This window comes from Sebastes fasciatus, chromosome 2 (assembly GCF_043250625.1).
Source record: "Sebastes fasciatus isolate fSebFas1 chromosome 2, fSebFas1.pri, whole genome shotgun sequence".
NCBI classification, from domain to species: Eukaryota; Metazoa; Chordata; class Actinopteri; order Perciformes; family Sebastidae; genus Sebastes; species Sebastes fasciatus.
In genome coordinates this window covers 21,846,756-21,871,854 of record NC_133796.1, presented here as the reverse complement: position 1 = coordinate 21,871,854, position 25,099 = coordinate 21,846,756, and the positions used below count along the sequence as shown (strand labels likewise).

Genomic DNA, 25,099 nt, shown 5'->3' with positions numbered 1-25,099 from the left:
AAGGATGAGATGTAACATGATAAGGTAAAGGTGGGGAGGAAAAGAGAGGACAGTGAGGGGTGAAAAGTAAAAACAGCACAGACAAAACACCAGATTTCAGACCAGGTGCTCCCACAGGCAGACTTTCTCAGAGCCCAGTTTGTATATATGTGTGTAAAAGTGGTACAAGCAACAAGCAATGCAGAGTAAAACACACAGAAGGGATAATGAGTAGTGGGGTGTTGTATTTGGGTTTTATGGGGGGACAGGAGTAGAAAAGGAGTCTGGTCAAACTTTGGATACTGAATCAACACCTCTTGTGGATCCCTGAGACTTAAAGACAGCCTCCCAATTCACCTCTCCCTCTGCTTATTCTTCCATTAAAACAGAAGAGGCAGCGACGGAGTGAGGAACAGTGAGAGGTCTATTCTGCTGCGGTAATAAAGACAGCCGTTTTTAATTGAGCCTGCACCCCTCAGCCAGTGGCTGGCTGGAGTGAATCGTCTTCTATTCAGCCCTCTCTATTCAGCCATCACTCTCTGTCTGCCTCCCTATCTCTAAGCATCTTTTTTCTTCACTCAGCGTGCAATCTCGTTTTAGGATCCCGTGGCCAAAGCCCCCCCCCGCCCTCCTTCAGCTGTGTCCTCAGTGAGTCTCAGCCACAGTATGGAGCCACCTCTGCGACTAAAGACATCCTGTTTGACTCCAGTGAACTTACACTTCGCCTCACTATCCTACAGATGGGTTTCTTTTTCAGACCGTTGTATAACGCCAACGAGTAGATAGATGGCTGGTGCAGCACAGAGGTGTCACATTTCATCATATTCATCTAAAACGCCACGATTTTTCCAAATATACACCTACTCATGAAGGGAAAATCATCACACGCACCGTACTTGCAGGGTGCATGTGCATTTTTCAGTGTGTACTTGTTTTGCAAATTTAAAAGTTAAAGTTATTCATGCACTGTAAGAACACAGTGGCTCTTTGAGCAGCCTGTCTTTGGCTGTCTGTCTGCTGAACAGCACCGCTCTGTACTGCGAGAACTGAAGTGTTTCCCAAACAACCACTGCTCACATATATCACTGCTTATATATATATATATATATATATATATCCTCTTATAGCATATTGCAGAGGGTAACCTTTTATGCTTTTGCAAATACAAAACTCAACTTTTTAAGGGTTTATATAGTGTTTTAATGATTGTATTATAGTTGTACTGAAACCAGAAAACAAACATGATATAAAAGATCATCGTGATTACATGTCCAGTATACATAAGATAACATAAATGTCAACATAGCAGGACTGTCATTTACAAAAATAGCACTTTCTTTCAGGGCGAACTGTTGACATACAGTATTTTCTAGTTCCTCCAGTTGAATGCTGTTTTACTGTTATCTACATCATGTCACTCACCGTTTATATCTCCTACATGCACTCTTGTTCTTATAGTCAAATGGAATAAAAGATACATCACTCAATTTGCATCTCTATAGTTTATCACCAATGCCCCTGAAGAACCCTTATTCTAAAACATTTATTGCACCCAGCTGTGCAAGACAGGTGTTGATCCATCCTTTATCAACAGAACACGTTAACACCACAATACATTAGATTATCACACATCCAATATAGAGTCCTTAGCTAAATCCAAACCAGACTTTTGTTTGGCCTTTGTGCTCTAAGCGTGTTTCCACTTTCATCCCTCTCTTTCTAGAAATCATACTGGGAAACAAACATGGTGACTTTGGTGATGTACCTCCCCAGCTGGACTCGTTTCTCCAGCTCACTCATCTCCACTTCCGCCTCGAGCGTGGCGGGGCCCTGCACTGGGCTCGCCAGCATCAGCTGACCCGTCACACGGTCTGAACGCTGGACTGTGAAGTGGCGCCGAGCTTGCCTTCCCCCCAGCAGGGAGAAGCGAAGCGTGTCGCCCATTGGACGTAATGCTGAGACCCTGAACATGACACGAGGAGCCGACAGGTTGGACACGACAGCCAGGTAATGGTAGGAGAAGGAGTTGGGGGTCTGAGAACATGCCTTGTTGTCCACAGGACAGGGGTTACGTTCACAACGCCTGGAAAAAGAGTTCATCCAAGAGTGAGAAATGGTGTTCAATCTAGATGTCAATCGTGTTTTTATTTGGATTTCATCCCCATATCTAAGTTGTTATTGGCATCTCAAATGAAAAATCATTATTATTTATACAATGAGGAGTGAACTTGTCTTGGATGCATAAAAATGATTAAGGATAATGCTCACATAGGCGACGTCTTGACATATGTAGCATTAGGGATTTTGGGGCAGTCCACACGGACACACTGGAAACCACCGTACGTATTAATGCACATCTGGTCCTTTGTGCAGTTGTTTTGTCTGGTGCCACACTCATCAATGTCTGAGAGGAAACATCAACACAGTAAGACTTTTACTAAAAACAGAAAAATTAGTAGGGATATCAATATGTATTGTATTCAATTCTCAATCCTTTGAGTCATTTTTGATGAAACTTGCAGGTCCTTAACATAAACTTTTGTCCTTAACATAATAGACTTACTAGTATATGGCAAGTATATTAAAATGGGACACCTCGACCAGAGGTGTTGATGGTTGAGTTTTATCAGAAATATTTGGCATTACAGAAACTATCTTGTGGAATATGTTATGTAATGATGATTTTGAAATGAAAAGTGATAGCAAAACAAAACACAGAAAGAGTAAAATATACCTTTGCAGCTGCGTCCATCGCGGGTCACATTGTATCCGACAGGACAGGAACAGCGGTAGCCTCCAGGGGTGTTAACACAAGCATGTAAACACAGTCTCCCAGCCTGGCCATTATGGAACAGCTCACATTCATCTATATCTAAAAGTGAACAACGTGCACACAGTTAACTAACCACATGGAAACATAAATGTTTGTGTGGTTTAGTCACAGCGCAGATATCAGTCGTACCAGTACAGGTGCTGCTGTCCCTGCCAGAGATGGTGTATCCTGGCTCACAGGTACAGTGGGTGGTCCCCTGCACTATAGTGCAACGTGATGGACGAACAAAGGGCCCAGTGGTTGCAGCCGGCAGTGTAGAGGCAGCAGCTGCAGTGGCTTGGGAGGTGGCGGCGGAGGTGTTTGTCATGGTGACAAAGACTGAATGAGGAAGACATGACAGAGGAAAAGTAAGGAAAAGTAAGCAGCTGTAGATTGTGCTTTCATTCCCTGCTATAATATTTCCAGTTATTTCAAAGTTGCCTTTTTCAGTCCAAATAAGTACTTGAAGCTGCTGAATTCAAATTCAACATTAGCCCATGTCATGAAAAAGCCTCCAAAATCCAACAACCATATTCTTATGATTCATGTAAGTCAGTTGGGATTGTTAACAGGAGGGCTGTTTACATATATCTTTTTAGGGTTTGGGACAATTATTTGTCTATTTTTTATTATTTTAATTGTACACTGGAAATCAGTCAAAATCCCTATCTGAAAATGTTGGCACCAGCCTTAATCTATTCACACCATCTGTCATGTCATGCAATTTTTAATAAAGACAGTTTGTCTCTACTAGAATTAGGCTAATAAATAAATTGCATCAATGCTTAGTGTCGAAAAGTGTTGACATAACATTTTTCAGCTGTAAAATGCTCTGTACATTATTATTGTCAAAATTCTTCACAAAACTAATTTAAGGATTTCTTCCGGCAAAATGTTTGTATATAGTACGTTAATATGTATAAAAAGGGCAATATGTTATTATCAGACATTTTTTTTGCTCAAATATTGATACACAAAGAGTCCAGCATCATAGTCGGTATATACTGTATAGTCTCTATGTCTGACTTGATTTGTCACCATGCGCCCATGGGTGCAAAGCTTTGAAACTCCTCAGATACTAGCTCTCATTAGGTATCATTTGTGAGTGAGTGAGTGAGCGAGCGAGAGAGTGAGTCTAGTCATGATTGCGACATGATGAATTGTAGGATAAATAGAGCTCACAGAGTGTGCCGTTGTCTAATGAGCAGCAGACCTACAGTAACAAACAGTATGTTAGTGGAAATATCAATTAAATAGAGAAAAACAAAACAAACTGGGCTCCAGAGATTCACAGTCCACCATCCACATCAGGGAGCAGCGACTGCCACTCAACCAGCATCGTCTTGGACTTTATGCTGGAAATGAATAAAACCCACTTTGTGGTATGTAGCACTGGCTTTTACTGGTACTGACCAATGTAATCTCTTCTTGCAGACTGGGAGGATTTAGATACTAGCCTATGAAATATATGCTCTGCAGTAAAGTGGTGTGTTAAATATTTATTTGTTATCTTCTAATATTAAGGTATCGAAACACTCGGTGCAACCCTTTACCTAAACCCCTGCAGGTATCTGAAGTAGACTACAACTCCAACGTGTGTGTGTGGTCTGAGGCACGACGCGATATCAGATCGTGCATGGTCTGAGTATGTACAGTGTTATACCTACATGTTGGCACGGGGCTCTGACAGGTAGCTCCAGCCCAGCCTTTGGCACAGACACAAGAGAACTGGTTCACTTCATCCACACATGTCCCACCATTCAGGCACGGAGAGGATGCACACTCATTGATGTCTGAGGGAAAAGACAGACAGGAAGGTACAATAAGACAGACACCATTTGAACTTTCTGGAGACACAAGGACACATGCAACCGAATATGTTTGATGCTTGAAGATAAGAGGACGTGGACGTCATTGCATATGCACCTTAGAGAGCGAATGAGGAGACAATGGAGCAGACGAGTTAATGTTAGCAAGCTGTCAGAGAACATACAGGTTGGAATATCGCATGTCACGGCATTTGATAAGCTCTCTGGACAACGACCAGAGTACATAAAGAGGAAATATGATCATGGGTCACACATGAAATGTATCTCTACATCGAAATACGTTGGTGACATGCACAATGCTCAAAAAGAGGAATGGCAATAGAGAGCAGGAGAGGGGGGAAGTCACAAAAGGACGATGACAGGGATGTAAAAGTGATCAGTGGGTTAGATAACAGGATGAGTGATGGTCAGGGTGAAGAAGAGGAGAGACACTGGTGGGAGAGGAGGAGGCAGCGGAGAAGGTGAGCATCACAGTGAGGCAGCAGACAATCAGCGCTGGTCTCTCACCTCGGCAGTTAGGCTGCTGGCCGCTCCAGGTCAGGCTCTCCTGACAAATCCTGCTCTCTGATCCCACAAGTTCATAACCGGGGTCACACAGAACGTGAACCTCATGGCCCACGGCGTGTGACTTGCCCAGTTTCCGTCCATTGATGGGCGCGTCCAGTTTTGGGCAGGTACCTGAAGGTGTTTTAAAAAATATATTTCAACATATAACATTTGAATGAATCAGTCTTTGAGGGTTTTTGCTTACTGTTGGTGGCTCTTGTGGTCTGCTTCCCAGCGCTGCTCTGCAACAGGTTTATTTTCTTTTTCATGTTGCGAAGACTCTGCAAGTACGAGGTTTCGTGGGCTGAGAGAAGCTTCTGGACCTGCTTCAGAGAGCCCGTTATTTCCTGTCTATTCGGACAGTCCTGGAGCAAAACAGAGAGGATTGATTAATATTTCACAACAACTTCTTCAAAGCTGCACTTCACTACACAAGAACAATTAGAGTGTATCAAATGAGTAGCAAGATAATTATAAGTACTTTAATTCAGTGACTTTGATATGAGAAGATTATGATTTTTTTTAGCCATAGGAGCATTTAAGAGTGTATTGCGCTAATACATAGTGTTGTTATTTGGATCTTGAACGCCACAGAAGCACTTTAACTTTCTTTTAAAATCTCTAATGAGTTTTCTTGAAAAGGAATGCTGTTTTGCTGAATTAATGAATACAGAAAGGCTACTCTTCTGGCTCAGGTAACTTAGAAATAAATATTTGTCGACATGAAAAAGAGACCACAGGACCACATGCCAGTGATGTCATTGATGAATTAGCCAGAGAACGAACTTTCCATTCATTCACAAGACTCAAAATGTTACAAACAAAAGCTCTTTTCTTTTTTGACAGTGTCTGAGCCAGGAAATGTACCAGAAAAAGCTTTCTATAGTTACCACACATTCTCCCTTTCATCACACTCAATCGCATTGCACTTTCTTTCTTTCTTTGCACAATGATTGAAATTTCAGCCACCAGATTACCACACATAAATCACACCTGCATGTTTTTTTTCTTTGTGCATACTGTAGGCATACTGAATTTTGCCATCACCTAAAACATGGCTACCTGAGGTTACCCTACCAAAGTAAATATATTGCTTTATTACTCAATTGTGCAAGTAAATGGTTTAATTAAAGTACAAAATCATGCCCCTAAACAAAATGTGCAGCTCCACTGCACATAAACAAACGAAAGTCAGCAGAAGGAGTGCCCTTGCAGACCTGTGCAGTACAGAGGTTGGGCTGTTATATGAGCGAGTAAATGCAGTAGGATCAGAGTATGTTTGGCCACTGTAAGCATTTGCAAGCAGGAACCTCCTCCTCTCAAAGCTACATACTGTAACTCAGTCATAAACACAGGAACACTCTGAAAGTTTAATATCCTTGTGATGTGGTTTTTAAGGTGTGACCCCGTGTGGATGTTTAAAATCATCATAAAGTTATGTAACTGCCATGTGTCGTTTTAGGAGAGGGGATGAAATCAGCAACTTGCTCTTTATGATGTGGTGGATTTAAGGTTCGGGGTCAGTCAGTCGGGTATAAACGCCCTCAGCATAAACATCACATATGCTACGACCTCCCTTTCTATTGGCTGCAGGGGCGAGGGAGTGGTGCTGACTTGTTTTCTATCCATTCAACAGCGTCATTCTACGCCTCCTACCCCATCCTCCCATGCATGTTTTCAGACAACCAATTAGTGTTTTCGTCCAGCCAGGGTTATGTAAGAAGAGTCAATATTGGTTGAAAACACCTTTCTGATTTGGACAGAACTGGGGTTTGGAGAGGCTTCAGTCAGCCGGGCGGGGTGGCTGGTGTTTATAGTGTAGTCGTCAAAGGCCTCTTTCTGCCTGTGCTAAGCGACATTTCACATGGCTTCATGTTAACTGGGTGACAGTGTGTAGGAGGCATGCAGTACTGGAGCTCAAGATGACAGTACAGTACTATTACATCTAACCGGATTTGTCAGATTATTTAATGTGCAGCAATTTTGAAAAACTGAAATGCAACTTTAAACACTTACTCTCACACATACATACACACATATACAAGACCAAAACCATCCCATCCACATTCTTATGGACATTTATAAACACAATAAAACATCTCTGAGTAACACACGGGCAAGCATGCAAAGGCCTAGAGATCATTCACAGACAGCAGCTTTTTGGAAACATTAACAGGATTGCATTGAAGCACAGCATAGATTATATTGAGTGTATTCATTCACTGGCTCCTCTGGGTCATGTTTCTGAAGCTTGCATGCAAAAATCTTCTATGTGATGCCAAGCAAGTACACTCACAGTAGTGAGAAAGGTTGCCTTTCAATGCATGATAGTTATTAAGAGGCATATTGTGATCAATTAATCCACTGCCTTTGTGAGCATGAGTCAAGGCTTTCAATTTATCTAACTGAAACGATGCAACTGCATTAGTCTGTGCCACTGAATTCACTCACCTGTCCAAAAGTAGGATAGAGCGAGCAGAAACACAACAAGGTGATGACAATCGCAGCAATCATGGTTCCACTGATCCCTATCCAAAACGCAGTCGACTCGATCAGTCCTAAAATGTGTTACAAGTCTCAGGCAGCGTGAACTTTGAATGCGTGCAGGGACTCCAGGTGAGAGAGTGACCACAGTTGGCAGTTGGAAAAGCTGCTGCAGAGGAATGCTGGGTTTACTCTTCAGGAGCCAATCAGGGAAAAGAGTCTTTAAGAAAATGTGACCACATTATTATCCCTTTACTTAACTTGGTGTGCACTTCCTGTCCGGTCAAAGCAGCTTAGTTTATATCTTGTTTATACAGAAGTGGATGAAAGAAAAGTGGAAAAGATGTTCTGGATCATGTGTGAGAGATAATCGTCAGGATTATAACCTGCTATCACTAGTTTGTAACGTTTTCTGATGCTGTTTAAGGCTTGTTTATAGCAATAAACAAAAAAAACAAGATAAAACGAGCCAATATTGTCAGCTATGTTAAATGAAAAACTAATATATTGTAGAAAAAGGTTGATATATATATTAAACCCTTTTTTTTATATAACTATACATCTCATCTGACTATATCTGTCAGCTCAACTTGAAATCAGAACGCTGCATGTGTGACCTGTGATGGACACAATGTTCATTCCCAGATACAGAGAAGCTGTGCCCTCTACAGGAGTATATTCATACATGCATTCCTGTGCTGTAAATTAGTTGGACTGAACAGAATGAGACACATTTTTCTCAGGTTACAGACAAAGGCTGATACCTGGCTATATCATGACAATGGGCTCTGGGCAGCGATATGGTCTTCTGCATCAAGAAGTGTGCTGAGGAAACTACAAATTGCCAAAACAGAGCTGCAAGACTACTCTCATGGTTACCAGTAGAGAAAAGGCTTGCCTTCAGCATGGTAACATTATTTAGCAATAGCATTTATTCCATTAAACCTGAGTTTTTATACAGTCAGATTACCAAATGAAGTGACTTTCACAGCCATTTCACTAAAACAGTAAGTGATGGACAAATCAAGATACCTCGTCCAAAATCGAATGCCTTAAAAAAGGCAGTCATTTCGTGCCATCAATCATTGGAATAGCTGCCCTCTTTACATACGTCAATATAGTAAATTCTCATTCAAATACTATTTAAGAATGCATTACAGAGCAGCTGATCAATAGTCCAGTGTTGGTCATATATAATGTTTTGTTCTTGTTCCCTGATAATGGACCTTGAGGCTAATTAATCATAGATGATGTAAATGAGTGTAAAATGAATGAATGTTGACATTTTTTTTAATGACCGCTTTCTTAATATAACACAGTTGGAGGTGAATAAGAGTTCAACATAGCATAACACATATGTGATGCTGTGTAAAGTATGTATATGATGAATTATGTACTGGATTTCGGACCCCTGTAAGACTATCTGGTGCCATTGGCATCAGCTAATGGGGATCCCTTTAAATGAATAAATAAAGCTATGACAGTGGAGTCAGGGACTATAAAAAGATGGATGAGGATGACAGGTTGTACATTTTTTTCCCTTTATATATTATTACTGAATTACCATGGTGATTTAAAGCTGTAAAATAATCCTTCTCTTATTTTTTCTAACCGTACACCCCCACTTTATCAAAATAATTTACACCCTGCTCCCTGTTGCTTGTTGAAACTCAGCACTCTTCCCAGTTGACTTATAAATAGTAACAGTCAGTACCATTTTTAAATCAGTGAGTATGGTGGAATATGTAAAACTGCAAGTGTGAAATGTTTATCAGGTAGACAGGTTGCATCTCTCCTGGCTGACAATGCAAGCAAAGTAAATATTATATGGCTTTCAAATTACTTTGCGAGTTTCACTCTGGAAGTTGTCTGTTTCATCAGCATCTTCTTTTCTACTACCGGCAATGAAGGAAGTAAAATTGCATCGATTCCACAGACAAAACTGCCTTTGTGGAAAATCCGATCATTTAAAATTAAATGGTAAAGATGTGTCTCAGTATGAACTTTGCTGTTGTAGAGAAAACGTTCATTGTGTAGATAGACTTCTGTCCTAACTGCAGTTCATAGAGTAATGAGGAGGCTCACTGCTTTGAGCTCAAGCAGAAAGGAAGCTGGTTCCTCTGGTTGTTGGATTCACCTGAGAAATCATCTTAGTAACTGTCCGTGTCTGACGGAGTCCAGAACAGACTGCGTGCAAAGCTGTTGTTTGGCTCAGCAGGGTCAGACAGTCCTTTACTGATGCAGCAAAATCAAAGAGATAAGAAATAAGTGGGCAGCCTGGGGACTGAAATACATTCAGCCCACAGGGGAGAGAAATTAGTCTATTGTGTGGCTCTGCAGTCATCTCCAGACACTGAATCACCACACAATGTGTGACGCATGCTTCATGCTTCACACACTGGGTCCATGAAAAAAACATCGTCACCACGTCTAAACAGACATCCAGACAGCTCCATGCCGTACCGTTCCACACTCACACCTATCTGGTCATTTTGTACCACTTAAAATTCTGCTGCACTTTAAAAAAATATCACAAACAGATTTCGCTTAAAAATAAAAAAGACCTCAGCCTATCCATAGCTCAGGAATAAAGCTTCATCTATAGTGACTCATCTGAATGATGAACATCAATCTTTCAAAACAAACTTCCCCTCCTTTAACAATGATGAACACTCACGCTTGAGAGAGATAAGCTCTCTTTTTGTCATTTAGATCGGGAAATGATGTTAGAGATGATTAAGCGATTTTGTCATCAATGACTAGCTGACTCTAGCAACACACCTGCAGTCAGTGGTGGAAAGTAGTATTTACTAACTGGTTTTGATACACTTTTATTTTAATTGAGTATTTCCATTTTATATTACTTTAATATCATAATCTATGGCATTTTAGAGTTAACACTTGTAGCTTTTACTTTGCAGCTATTGTCACAGATCATGATTTTACACACAAATCATTATCATCTTACAAATGTGTTGTTATGGATTAAAGTACTAACCAGTTGAAACATTAAAAAGCTGCTTAATGAATCAGTGATAATAATCCAATAATGTGTATAAAAATGAAACACTCTAAAAGGGGACACATATTCTTATAGTTTTAACATTTTGAATGCAAGAGTTGAACTCATGTAGCACATTTACTGTATAGTATGGCACTTTTAGGATTTTGATACTTCTACCACTGTCTACTGTGATCTCTGCTCAATAAAGTAGTTACATAAAAACATTTAAATCTTTTCTCAAGGTTCTATTATTGCAATTCTGTCTCTTTAAAAATCATGTAGAAATAAAACTATGTTAAGAAAAGCATAATGAAGAGCAATCTGAAAGTTTCTTTGATTCAAATATGTATTTTTATGGAAAATTCTTTTTATTCCTTTTTTTCCAAACATAGCATAACAAACATAACAAAACATAACACCGGTGCCATAATACAAAAAAAATTCTATCTTACATTTAACATTTAATATGTATATATATATATATATATATAAATAAATATACACATACATAAATATACACATACACATCGCCTCCCACTCCCACACAGAGACAGCAGCCTTCTTCCCACCCCTAGAGGTAAAGTTACAGAAGAAATTACATAAAAATCTTTTTTTTAAATAATTTAATTAGTTAGTTAGAATTAAAAGTAATAAGTACTACAGTAGTATAGTTCATGGTGGTAAGATAGAAATCTATCTTACCAAATATGTATTTTTAAAGTTGTTTTTGTTCCAGTAGAATAAAACAGTAATGGTTCTGAGAATATTTTGTCTTTTTATAAACATTTAAACATTAACATTTAAATCTGAAACTCTCTTTTTTTATTCTGTTAGAAGGATATAGGTCAATCTTTCTATATCCTCCATGAGAATGAGGAGGACTTATTGTCCCTCGTGCATGTTTGCACCCACCTGCTCTGCAAAACGTGCAAGAATAACTTTTTTTGTTTTTTAACTGGTCGAAAAGCAATTAGGATTCGAGGAATAGCCTAATGATGTAATGAAATGTTAAAAAAGTTAACAACACTCTGCAGTGGGTCTACTTGTCTAGTGTTTGAATAGACAGCCAACATGTGCTGCAGTGAAGGCTGATGAAGTGAAAAGTGGGAGGAGAGGAGCAGGGAGGAGCAGAGAGGACTATACTGTGCTCACTGTTGTTGGAGACACTTCAGGAGTTCACCATGAGGTCTGGACCAGCGTCCCGGTGTTTGGATCTGTTTGTCGTTTTGTCTCTGCTGCCGACGTTTATCAACGCGAACCGGATTATGACAGACACACCGGAGCTGCAGAAGAAGTCCACCATCACCGGTAAACACACTTCAAGCTGTGCGCAGAGTCAGGTGGCCACGAGGGACAGAACTAGACCTCATAGTGCATGATGAACTTCATCAACTATAGCACACATTTCGACTGCTAAATATAATTTGTCCATGATGTAATTTAAGTTATAGCAAATAAATGTAAGAGAATAAGATTTTATAAGTGGAAGTTTTTTTTTTTTTTTTTTTTTTTTTTTTGTATCTTGTGTTTGCAATCAGGTAGCAATCCTTTAAGCTGTGGACTCAAGTGGGCTTTCTTTAGCTGTCCAAATGCATCTGGCAAAGCACCAGCAGCACAACTTTTCTGTCACTGCCTGCTGTGCTATACAGCAGTTTGGCATCACGTTAACAAATTATCATTTTGATGCCAAACACAAGGCAACAAAAAAAAGAAAAAAGATTAACTCATCACTAGAGCTGAATCTCTACTCTTTAACTTTTTGGTGAAATGTGCTCAGATGTAATAAGTAACTTTGAGGAGCGAAATAAGGGAATTTGATCAAAGCAGATCAAAGTCTACTCTAAAATGCTATTATACCACAATCTGCCCTTAGATGATTTAAGGATCTCAGGCTTAATTTAATATAATATAGGATATATTCAGCATGGCTTCCAAGATAGTATATTTTAACACTTTAACCCCTTTATCTAGAAGTAAAGTAAATATGCCTATTAAAAACACATTATAATGCAGTTACTGTATACACAGATATAAGGACATTTTAGGTGTTTATTAATGTACAGTATCTTCAATATTTATAATTTTTCCAATGAATTACAACTGTGTTATATTGACATTTATCTATATATATATATATGTGTTTATATACTGCTTATACTGTATATATACACCGTAGGCTTAACACATCCTGAGTTAATGGCATGTGTGTTTGTACATTAATAGATGATTAGGGCATAAATCTGTTTTGAGGGGATGCTTGTTCACTCAGTAGAGTTTTGATTGAAATGTTTGTGTGTTTAACACAACTGACCCTTGAGTTGAATTGTGAGGGAAACTGTGACAGACTGTATTAACCCATGCTCCAACCTCTCACACACACACACACACACACACACACACACACACACACACACACACACACACACACCCATGCACGCACGCACGCACGCACACACACACACACACACACACACACACATCCCGCCAACACATTTGCATTCCGTTGCCACAGCGACGGCAGTATAGGGCATAGTTACTAAATGAGCGTTTCTTTTTTTCTTCCAGGGCTTGGGGTGAAGGAGCACTCGCAGATTGTTGCCCAGCACAATAGACTGCGCAGCTGGGTCAAACCCATGGCAGCTAACATGCAAAAAATGGTTTGTGGCATCTATTGTCTGTTTCTTTTGTGTGTTTGTGTGTTTGAATGCTATGAATGCTGCTGTCGCCCCAAATGTGAGTTTTATGGACAGTCTGCACTCTACACTAAAAACTGGAGATGGCACACTGAACTGTCCACACTGCTGATTTTCACACCAAAGTTTAGTATTTCTCTTCAGCACATACTGTATGTGTCTCTTGTCAAGAGTTACTGTTCTGTAGCCTACTGCAGACCTTCCCTCCCTTCACTGCTGGAAGATATTTGGCCACGTGCTGCAAACTCAACCAGTATGCTTTTGAGTTCAAATGAGCTCAGCTGCCCGTGCAAAACCCAGAGACAAACAGTAATGATTATGATGATGATGGTGTCAGTAATGATCAGACGTGTTGTGTAAGGATGTGAGACCCTGTTGATGTGGATGTGAGCCAACAGTTCTGAGAGGCTTGTAGCGCCAACAATGAGAACAACAGTCCAGAAACTTGGTTCAGACTTCAGAGCTCTGTTTTTACTGTTTGTCAATCTAACTACAGCAGCAGCAGCAGCAGCATAGTCTCAGGCAAAGCACAATATGGCAGACAAAGCACATAATCAATTAAATGTCTCCAGTTCTCCCACGACAACATCTATGACCAGGAAGAACAGTGTGACCATTTGCTTTGGTCCCTGTGCAAGGACAAGTCCATCGAAACCCCCCCAGCACATTCTCATCCCATGCCGCCGCTTTGTCAAGCCCCTTAGCGTCACTTTAGGTTTATGCAACAAAACCATTTACTGTAGTTAGGTTTAGGAAAAAAACTACATCGTTGGGCTTAAAACTACTACTACTAAGGGTGCCTTGTGCAGCGGTATCACACGCCGATGGCCGTGACAAAGCCTCGGTATTTAATGCTCTGGGAATGAGAACTGGCTGAACCACAGTTATTTCACAAAAAAAGATTACTTTTTCAAAAATGAAATCACTAGACAAAGGCAGGAATAAAAAAGGTTTTTTAGTTGAGCTGCCTTCCTCTGTGGTTCTGGTATTTCAACAGTGTGAAATAGTAGTGTTAGTGCATCATTTGTTCTGCTCTGCTGCAGGCTGAGTGATAATGTGGACAGTCAGAACGAAGCCAAAATCAATTAGCGGTGCGCCGTCTTGTGAGGGTCACACAGTGACATGATACCAATGAATCTGTTTTTTTCTACCAGAATAAGAATAAGCAACATTTTAATTATGTTAGTCTCTAAATAGGCCAATAATGATCAACACATATAGTTAAAATACTGAGAAAAGTAATTAGGCTACAGTTAGAGGGTCGTGGTGAGGTGTTGCTGAATGTGCAACAATTCTTAATATTAATGTTTGACTCAGGTTTTTCTAATCCCACTCTCTGCAAAACACCCCAGCTACAGTAAATCCTCTCCTTATCTTATCCCATCTATTGCTTCACCCTACAGTACTTATCTGCACAACTGTCTCGCCTGCATGTGATTATGATAGCGAGGTAACGGTAGATTATGAAAGTCACAATGCACTAGATATCCTCCGGGCCTAATATGAGATTTGTGCCAGGGCAAACTGTCATTTTGTCATAGATTACATCCTCAAAGCCACCCGTACAGACTGAGCCCCCTTTCTTCGACTGCTCCTCAGCCTCGGAGAACTGTTCTCAACTGATAAGGCAGTAATGAGAAAAAGAGGATGTGGATAATCACTCTGCATTCACAACTCTGGTATTACAGGTAATTTCCCCACGAAAACCCTCAGAGGAAGCTTTGCGGAGCTGAAGAGGCATATTAAAGAGCTTTACTGATAAACGTTAAAAGGCTCAAGGCCTCGGCTGTGTTTGTGAATATCTGAATAAGGTTTTTTTTTTCACTCAGGAACGAACCAGTAAGCATTGTGGCGAGATTGTGTTGAAGTGATTATAATATAGACCTTTAGGCTTTGCTTTCAAGGTGAGATTAAACCAATATTTTAGGAATGAATGAAGCTCCTCCCTCTCTTACCCAACGTCGTTTTTTGAGCTCTTGAGGAAGTATTATGAGGTCATACAACTTCTCTCAGAGACAGAAATGAAAGTTCGGTGTTTACTTTTTATATGTAAATCATGACCTCTTTTTTTGAGATTGTATTTTATTAACCTTTTTCAGATCTTCTCAAGCTGCAACACTTCATTTTAACACAGCTAGGGTGAAAAAACAACAGATCGGCAGAGCTTCGCAGCAAAATATGGAGCTTTATTGATTTTGCTGATTTGGTATAATATAGCAGTTGTTGATGGTTCCACAAAGAAGGCAAAACAGAGTATAAACTCACATCCTTCTTAGTGAGACATTCAAATCCCAAAGTGGATACAACATGACATGCTTTGAAATGAAATGTCTTAGATGAAATATTGCCCGGTGACCTCTGGTGGCATCAAAGTGTGAGCCGATGACTGGCTGACATCAGAGAGCAGAGTGAACAATGAGCTCAAGGGGGCTCAGCCTTTCTACACCACACATCAGTGTCATGCCTCTGATGTCTAACCTCCAAACTCTGTCTAACCATACAGAAAAGTTGTTGGACAGACATTTGATTAGATTATGTGGAGGTTTCCATTCTAACTTTGCTTCTAAAAGGAGAGTCCAATTTATGACTAGAGTGTACCGCTTTCTAGGCACCATTTATAAAGGCTTTATGAGTACTGAGTAGTGACTAAACTTTTCTTATGATACATCCACGGTATTTACTGACAATAAACATCCAGCTTAACATTAGCCCCAGACTCCAGAAGTCCCGTCCTCACTGTTTAGCTGCAGGGTTTAGACATCTTTTCCACAAAACCAGGTGCTTCCTATCTATACTGTAGGTTTACCCGTGCCTAATGTTAGCCAGCCAGCTAAGAAGACACAACATGTGAACAAGTTGACCCAACAAAATGTCAAAGTAACAAAGAGACAAAAAGACAAAGAAGAGTAGATTATATTTCAAGACCACAACTGCGGGGATATCACTAAATTGTCTGTGCATTGTCTGATTTATAACATCATTACTGTGATTGGATGTAAAACATCCTGCTTCAAATGTAACCAATGACTTGACTCATTTCTAATTTGGAATTTTTGTTACTGTTAACGGCCGTCACCTCAACCTCCTTCACACGCACTCCAAGAAAGCCTACCTAAAAACACACGCAGTACTGGTACTGGGACTGGCACTGGTCTGGTCTTGGTCTTGACTTGGTCTCCACCCCTCAAAGTCTTGGTCTCGATGCACTCTGGTCTTGGTCATGACTTGGTCTCGGTTTAGCTGGTCTCGACTACAACACTGGTTACTGGGGTTAGGAACGGTGATTACAGAATTTCCAATTGCAATCCTACTACAAGGTACAGAAAGTAACTTAGTAAATGATTTATTAACTCCTGATTAAGCCATTATTTACAACGTATGTTTAAAACCCGTGTTTTATTATTAGAAATTGCTATCCAAGAGAGTTTGAAATATACAGAAATAATAAATTAAAGATGTAGTAATGCAAAAATGCTAAACATTCAACTTCACTCATTTGCATCATTTCATTAATTTGTTAGAATGTTTCATACAATGCTTGAATCTGTAACTTTCCACATGTTGTTGCCCTTCCTAGTAGTACCTGAATGTGATGTTTGTACTTCAGCAAATATGCCAGCAAAGTGACTGATTGTGGAAAGTTTGTGTGGAAACCAGTTGTTTAATTGAATCAGCCGCTGCAAATCTTGGAAAATGTGCCACTTAGTGAAGTGTTTATACCAGTGTAGCACACAACGAGTGTCAGTCTGTGTTTGGCCTGGCAGCGTGCCCAAGGTGTCTCCCTGCCTGTCGCCTGCTATACTCTCAGACTGGCTCCGACCCCTGAAAAGGATTAAGCGGGTAAAGGAAATCACTCGTGCACTATTAGGAATGACCTTCATACCAAATAGTTTTTCCTTTCATCAAGTTTTAATCAGGATCTACAAAGTACAATATGACCTTCACTTTAGATTGAAGGTGCAGCTCAAAGTCCAACAGACCTCAATAACATATTTTGATAATTAAATGAGTTGATGATGAATAATTCCTGTTGGTAATTATTGATGTAATTGCTAATTAATTATTAATTTTAATAAATAATTGATTATTCATTATTTATGTGTAATTAAACTGCTTCAGAATACCTCCATTAAAGTCTCAGAAATGTGGGTTTCTGACGGACAGGAGGCAGTTGTTTGGGGGGGGGGCTGGAGCCGATCTTGACATTGGGCGAAGGCGGGTCCACCCTGGAAAGGTCGCCAGACTATCACAGGGCTGACACAGAGACAGACGTAATGATATTATTAAATATGGAATTTATTGTCTTTATAGGAGTGGAATGACAAGTTGGCCTTACTTGCAAAGGAGAAGGCAGCATTGTGTCACACAGATGCTTCGCCCCAACGCTCCTCATCTTTCAGTCACGTTGGGTGGAACACACATCTCTCTCCTTATGGCGTCGCCTCATTTTCTGATGCCATTCACTCTTGGTTTGAGGAGGGCAAAGATTTTCTCGTGAGTGGGCAATGTATGGAGAACGCCACCTGTCAACACTATACGCAGGTATTAACATGCAGATATAAACTGTACACATTTGTGTGGAGTCATACTTTTACAGGCACATCACATGTATTCATATTTGTGCTTTTTTCTTTAAAAGTGTAGATGTAGTGTGTCTAAACCTTCTGTTGTTGTGTAGTTGGTGTGGGCCACTTCGAGTCACGTGGGCTGTGCCAGCCAGCTGTGTCTGAGAGAAGGAGACGTCTGGGAGATGTTTGTCTGTGCATATCACCCTGGGTAACAATTACACACAAAAATGAAATGTTAAAATTCATCTGAGAACGGCATAGGATAAAATTAGCAAATTAATTAATATTAAAAATTAAAAAAATTATTAAAGGATAACTTTGGTATTTTTCAACCTGGACCCTATTTTCCCATGTTTTTGTGTCTGAGTGACTAATGGGGACAACACTTTTTGAAATTAGTCCAGTATTGAGGGAGAATGCTGCAGCCACAAAACAGCCTATAATGTAACCGTCATTTTACGTCCACTAAAAGTGCTTGTTTTTGCTACTGACAGGCTCAGATTGTAATTATAAGTGTGTGTTAACATTATGGGAAGGACCCTACAGAGAAATAAAATGTTCTTCTTACCTTTCGCTTGATCCGGTAAGTTTGAATAAGCCTCGCTCTGAGATCTTGGGTCGCATCCACGTTGTCGAAATCAGCTAAATATTCAGCCATGACATTTAAAATTGTTTAGATAACACGAAGCTACGCTTTCTGTACTCCAACATAACAAACTCTGACAACACCTGTGTCCCGTGGCACTTCTCTCTCCACTCTCATTCACGTTTCCACCGTCATCTTCCAGCAATAAGTCACATGACACAATAACAAACAGGAAGCGAAAGGTAAGAAAAACATTTCATTTCCTTTCCATAATGTTGTCTTATAATAACAATCTGAGCCTGTCAGTGACAAAAACAAGCACTTTTAGTGGACGTAAACCGACGGTACCAGGTTGCCCCAAATTATTACATTACAGCTTGTTTAGCAGCTGCAGCGCTCTCCTTCAATACTGGACCAATTTCAAAAAGTGTTGTCCCCATGAGTCACTCAGACACAAAAACATGGGAAAATAGGGTCCAGGTTGAAATAAATGAATACTCTTTTAAACAAAATACAAACCGTTTTATCTGCAATCCAGTTCACAAATCAATATGCTGCTGAAAACAGCAATGCTTATATGAAAGGTCAATACTTTACTTTATACTTTATACTTTATTGTCAGACAGGTCTGAAATTTGTTTTGCATAACAGCAGCTCCGTTTGCAACATCACAGAAAGGACAAAGACAATAAACAAGGATACAAACATTTAAACATTACAATCACAGAAGACAATATTCAGGGCCCTTTAACGCACATTTGATCTGGGATTAGGCTCCATATTTAGTTTAAGGATTGACTGATGCAAAAAAGAGTGCTTCAGTCTAACCTTATTAAATCGTGGAACCCTGTATCTCCGATTCGATGGTAACAGTTGATATTCACTGTTCAAAACATGATTGGGGTTAGAGACGATGTTGTTAGCCAGCCTTAAGATGTTATTATGATAGGCTGATTCATAGAGTTTCTCAAGGGGTTGACCAACAATCTTTGAGCAGATTTTCATTTGTTGGAGCAGTTTTGACTTTAAAGTAGTTGACAAATTCTTGTACCATGTAGTATAACAATACTGCAGGACACTCATAATCACAGAAGTAAAAAACAATAGAAGAATTTGTTTACTTGCCCCAAAAGACCTGAGGCGGCGGAGAAAGTAAATTCTTTGTTTTGTCTTTTTACAGACAAATTCAATGTGGTCTTTCCAAGATAACAGATGATCAATCATTACTCCCAAATATTTATATGAAAAACTGCTTTCCAGGGAGTCCTTGGTACATATATTAAAAAGAAAAAAGAGTGTAAAACTACCCATGTGAGGGCCTCAGAATGTGATTATTGTAAAATCAAGTCCCTGTTCTGCGTGGAGATGGTATTTGACATTTTGAACATTAATATGGTTTTAGCCCTCCTGGTGCTACTCTAGATCTTGTGTTATTGTGTCTCTCTTAGTATAATGTGTTCTGCAGCATATATTTGTGTTCCTGCAGGGGTAACTGGGAGGTGAATGGTCGGCTGGTGATGCCCTATAAGCCGGGGCTGTACTGCTCCCTCTGCACCTCTTCCATGTCTGGCTGCTTTAGACTGTGGGACCATGTAGGTGGATTATGTGGTAAGACAATAAACTCCCTCAGATAATACGGTGAGCAACATATATACAGAGGCTATTTGTTGTGGACATTCACCGTATCATCTGAGGGAGCTATTAGTGAGGTCTTCTATTAATATTAATGGGTTTCATTAGGACACTCCACAAGGATTAAACTTGAAATCCTGGAACAGACATGCATGTCATACTCAATGTATTTTTAAAGGATAAAAATTGAATTTCTGCTACTACCACTAATGTAGTTACATCAATTATGCTCCACAAGGTCATTTCTGCACATCTACCATCAATGTAATGTTTAGTGATCGTCAGCAAAGCAAATTAAGTCCAATTTAACAAAGATATATAAATGCTAATACAATCTTTTGTTCACTGTTTCTACCAGTTATTTTCTCTGCAGGTTTGCCATCCGTGAATTTTTTTTTATATGTTTCACAGTATCCTGCTTATACTGTATCATTTGACTAGAATAACAGTTCTGCTGCAGTGATTTGGGTAAAATGATCAGTTGTACAATTTCCAGATGTTCATTTTGCAACTTACATGTTTGTGTGTGCGTGTGGTTGTGTGCATGCACATTTGTTATCAGAGATTCCAAGGAATCCGTGTCGAATGAGCTGTGGTCAGCACGGATACCTTAACATCTCATCCTGCAAGTGCACGTGTGAACAGGGCTTCACCGGACGCCTCTGCCAGGGTACCTGTCATTAACATCAAGTGTAGTAGTATCGACAAAGTACACATATTGATACCAGGCCTCATTAAATTGGTCTGTTTAATGTTCAAAGCAGAGCGGGAGGTTTCACTGTAGTGTCTACATGTTTTTCAGTGCGGTGCAGTGTGCAGTGTGTTCACGGTCGGTTCAAAGAAGAAGAATGCTCTTGCTTGTGTGATGTTGGCTATGGTGGTGCTGAGTGTGCAGGTAAGAGCAGTGTGCTTCTCTGTGTTTTCATACACCTCAGCAATTTGTACTCTGACACACAGATTGGCTTCAAATTCAAAAGCATGCACCGTCACACACATACTGAGGAAATTCATGTGGTTGCTGCTACATTCTGTATTTATCTTTAGGGATGTTGGTGACACAATAAAAACATGGTGAAAGCACCAGCAAATTGACTTGTTAAAGGTGGCATTAAAGACCATTTAGTGGTAATGACATTCACAGTATACAGCAAGTAGAAGTGGCACAGTTTTACACCTTAAATTACAGAGTGTATATCATCACAATGCATTTCTGTGCATTCATATCCTCTAGCTAGATAGGCAACAAAAGTATTTCCTGCAACTTAATTTGGGTTTCTTTTATTAATCTCCCTGAGCATAATTCTGAAAATTGCCATCATATTTACAACTGTAATGGCTTAAAACATATTGAAGTCTGTTTATTGAACCTGAGCCATGAGGGATGGTGCTCATCATTGTTCATTTTCAACACATGTTGGTGGTTTGTGTCCCAACAGAGAAAGTGCAGTTTCCCTTCCACAGCTGTGATGTGATGATAGATGGTGATTGCTTCATGGTGTCTTCAGAAGCTGACACCTACTATGGAGCCAAGAGTCACTGTCAGGTGAGAGACAGGTGTGTGTTGCCCACTGAGAGAGTGAAACAAGCTCTATAGCCATAGTATGTCATAGAAATCTGCATATTTCACTATGCTTTCAGTATGGCCTTTTATTTTGTTTAAACCACCAGGACCGACGGGGTATTCTAGCTCAGATCCACAATCAGAAGGTTCAGGACATCCTGGCATTTTATCTCAGCCAGCTTGAGACGAGCAACGAGGTCACCAACACTGACTTTGAGACACGAAACTTCTGGATTGGTACAGTCTTTCATCCTAATAAATGTTAAGATATGAAAATGTTTCCTAACACCGGACAGCGCTGCCAGATTAGGTGGCAGACTCTGCTGTCGCTTTGACCAGATGTACTACCAGGTGGACATTGTGGAGATGCTGCACGGATAAAACAGCAATTTTTTTGCTCCACAGGTTTGACATATAAGCCTCTGAAAGACGCATTTCGCTGGGACACAGGAGAAAATCCTAGATTTAGCAGCTTTGCCTTTGGGCAACCTGACAACCAAGGGTAAGAGACACATTTACTAACAGCCGAGTACATCATAAACAGACAGCCAAGTGCAATGGAGCTAAACAAACAAACAAAACGCAGATACTTTTTTGGTGGCTTTTTCTTATCTGCAGATGTGTCAGGCTATAGATCTACAATATGTTTGAATATTATTGCAAGAGATTTCTGTAGTTTGGTCTTTCATTTGTTTTCATCTCTGAAGTAAAATCCAGCTTTTAAATAGCACTTACAATGACATTCTCCACTAAGGTTGTCTCAAATGAATTCAACTGTTTATTATATGGACTAACCAGGAAAAGACAGTGATGTTGACTTGCAACTTTCACCCTGACCACTAGATGTCTCTCTCTTTCTGTGTCTCCCTCTGCTTGGTCCTCTGTTTCATCAGAAATTCAAACAAACAACATTTTTTTCTCCCTTCAACTTTACAGTAAAGCTCTCTAATCAGCAGCTCAGAGTCACTTACTCTCCTTTCTCTCTCGGTCTAGCTTTGGAAACTGTGTAGAGCTGCAGGCGTCAAGTGCCTTTAACTGGAACGACCAGCGATGTAAAACGCAGAACCGATTCATTTGCCTGCATGGTAAGGCTCCTTCTGGGGGAGGGTGGATGAAAGTGTTGAGGGGGTGAAGGTAGAGTTCTCTCTTGTACAAATGACCACCCAATGTGATGTGGTGGACCTTCCTGCTAGGAGGTTATTGTGTTGCCCTACAAATGTGACATTTGATATAGTCAATAATAGAAATTCAGAATAGTTACGATTGCCATTGTTGACATACAAAAGCTGATCACTGATAGCATTGCTTTTTCTCTTACCTCTGAAAACTATGCACATTTGGCAGCATGTCCATAGTTGACTTGCAGGGGAGGCTGGCTTGTCCTGTCGTATTTCCCCCTAAACTTGGAAAACTACTGTCTGTCCAGCTCCAACTGTTTCGATGCAGAAAAAAACATGCAGGCGATATGTGAGCCCTGTCTCCTGACAAAAAAGTAGCTGACCTCCATTTATTTTTTCAAATCATGGATAATTGATCAATGGTGATGGTGGTGACTGGCCATTCGGGGAAAGGGTTCCTGCCATCAGTGCAGATGGGTCCTGGAAGGTGGCTGACGTTTGTGTGACCAGGTTCACATCCATCTTTGTGTTACAGTAATGTCACTGCACCAAGGATTGATAATTTTTGAGCATTTTCATGCCAATTTTAGAGATGACAGTATACCCAGTATACCAGAGAAGCTGTGGTTTGTGGTCAACTCCTAATATCTGTGTGATCCTGCCTGCACATTTAAAACATGGCACTCAGTCTAAATCAATGGCACTCAGTGCTCGCCATCCAGAGCCTTTGAGCGATCAATATATGTCAGCTCCACAAAGGCCCGCAGTGTTTAGACACACAAATACCACTTACATCGATCGTAAGGAATGAGACGGTGGCACATGTTTAGTTTGGCCCACTTGAGTGCGTCTTTGTAAGTGGTTGGTGTGTAATCTGGTATTGATCACTCATAGCTGAATGAGTGATCTGCTCTGAATGTGGTCAACGTTGCGACGACGACATTTTTAAAACCTGCTTTTTTAAGACCTCTTAGTGTAGTTTTTGTTGGTGTAAAACAAGACTAGCAGATCATGATCAAGAGAGGATTATATATCAGTGCTAGTTAGAGGTCATTAATAAAGCTAAATGTGAATATTCTTCAATCAAACATGTTTCCACCCTTCCTCTCGAAATAAAAGCAACACTTCACTGAGGCAACAAAGAGTGAAAGGCATAAATTCAGCTGATTATAAGCACACAGAGCCCTCCACCCCATCAGAGTCATTTCCAGCTTTCATTGCGGCGTTGTGTTAATTGGTGATAAAATGATAAGTGGATATCACACAGCCTGAGGCAGACACTAAGCTATGTTTCTCCAGAGTACTGTCTGTGCATGTGTGTGTGTGTGTGTGTGTGTGTGTGTGTGTGTGTGTGTCTTTCCATATGCATTAAAAGGCGTGTCTCTCATGTAATGTTTTACATTAACAGTTTCCTCACAGTTTGATAGAATTGAAGGATTATTGGGGATTTATGCACAGACGTAACTTCCTTTTTTTCTTCTGCATGTTGAGCATTGAAATTACGTATTAAATTAATTATTAATATTTGCATTTTTATATAATATGTGTGTGTGTGTTTTTCACAGCTGCAGAGCACATTGCCCAGTGGGAGGACAGCAGGTGACCTGGACTACTGTGCAGTACGTGTTAAATGTTGGTTGGGACAATGGCCACTAATGATTAGTATTTTTTTCAATCATTGTTCACAGGTCAATGTAGTTTAGATGTACTGTATATACTGTACATGTTTGAATGCTTAATGCAAATGTTTTATCATTAAATGGTTGTATGAAAATTGATTGTTTCATTCTTTGCATATGTCCTCTGAGTGAGCAGCTTCAGTTGGAATGAAAAGGCTGCTGTATCTCCTCCATCCTCTGGCCTCACGTGACCTCAAATTGATTTGGTCTGGCAGTTGTCTTAATGCTGCTCAGAGGAATGAGGAGAAAGAAAAGAGAAGACTTCTTACAGTTATGATCTTAGACCACCTTGAAACCACATCATTTGTCAAAGAAGAGTGGAGACTGGGCAAATAACATCAGCACTAAAACAACACTAACGCAAAGAACTAGATAATTAAAGCTCAGAGTTCTTGCACGTTCTGGATAAGTAAAAGCAACAAAGCTCCATGGTGCACACATTGCACAGATAAGTTTATGCTTGGGAAGCAATTTTGATCATTTACGTATTTATGTTTTTATAGGCATGGCTCAAGGGATGGCCGTCTGTCGGTCAGTCCACCACTTTAGTCCAGACTAAAATATCTCAACAACTATTACTGTAGATACCATGACATTTTGTGCAGACA

General features: G+C 40.1%; 2 protein-coding genes across 2 annotated transcripts; one reads left to right on the top strand and one right to left on the bottom strand.

Moving 5' to 3' along the window:
• Nucleotides 1-1,155: 1,155 nt before the first annotated feature.
• LOC141762033 (fibulin-7) lies at nt 1,156-7,813 on the bottom strand. Its single transcript, XM_074625839.1, has 8 exons — nt 7,618-7,813; nt 5,372-5,531; nt 5,128-5,298; nt 4,459-4,584; nt 2,942-3,130; nt 2,714-2,851; nt 2,248-2,383; nt 1,156-2,062 (listed from the first exon to the last, which is right to left on the bottom strand). Exons 1-8 carry the CDS (start codon nt 7,678-7,680, stop codon nt 1,699-1,701), a joined length of 1,347 nt encoding a protein of 448 aa, XP_074481940.1. The 5' UTR covers nt 7,681-7,813; the 3' UTR covers nt 1,156-1,698.
• Nucleotides 7,814-11,779: 3,966 nt separating this feature from the next.
• LOC141754823 (C-type lectin domain family 18 member A-like) lies at nt 11,780-24,588 on the top strand. The gene is made up of 12 exons (XM_074614193.1): nt 11,780-11,962; nt 13,220-13,311; nt 17,659-17,889; nt 18,026-18,123; nt 19,988-20,109; nt 20,696-20,803; nt 20,936-21,028; nt 21,570-21,676; nt 21,802-21,931; nt 22,100-22,196; nt 22,688-22,779; nt 24,378-24,588. The coding sequence occupies exons 1-12, from the start codon at nt 11,836-11,838 to the stop codon at nt 24,413-24,415; spliced, it is 1,335 nt and encodes a 444-aa protein (XP_074470294.1). The 5' UTR covers nt 11,780-11,835; the 3' UTR covers nt 24,416-24,588.
• The last annotated feature ends 511 nt before the right edge of the window (nt 24,589-25,099 follow it).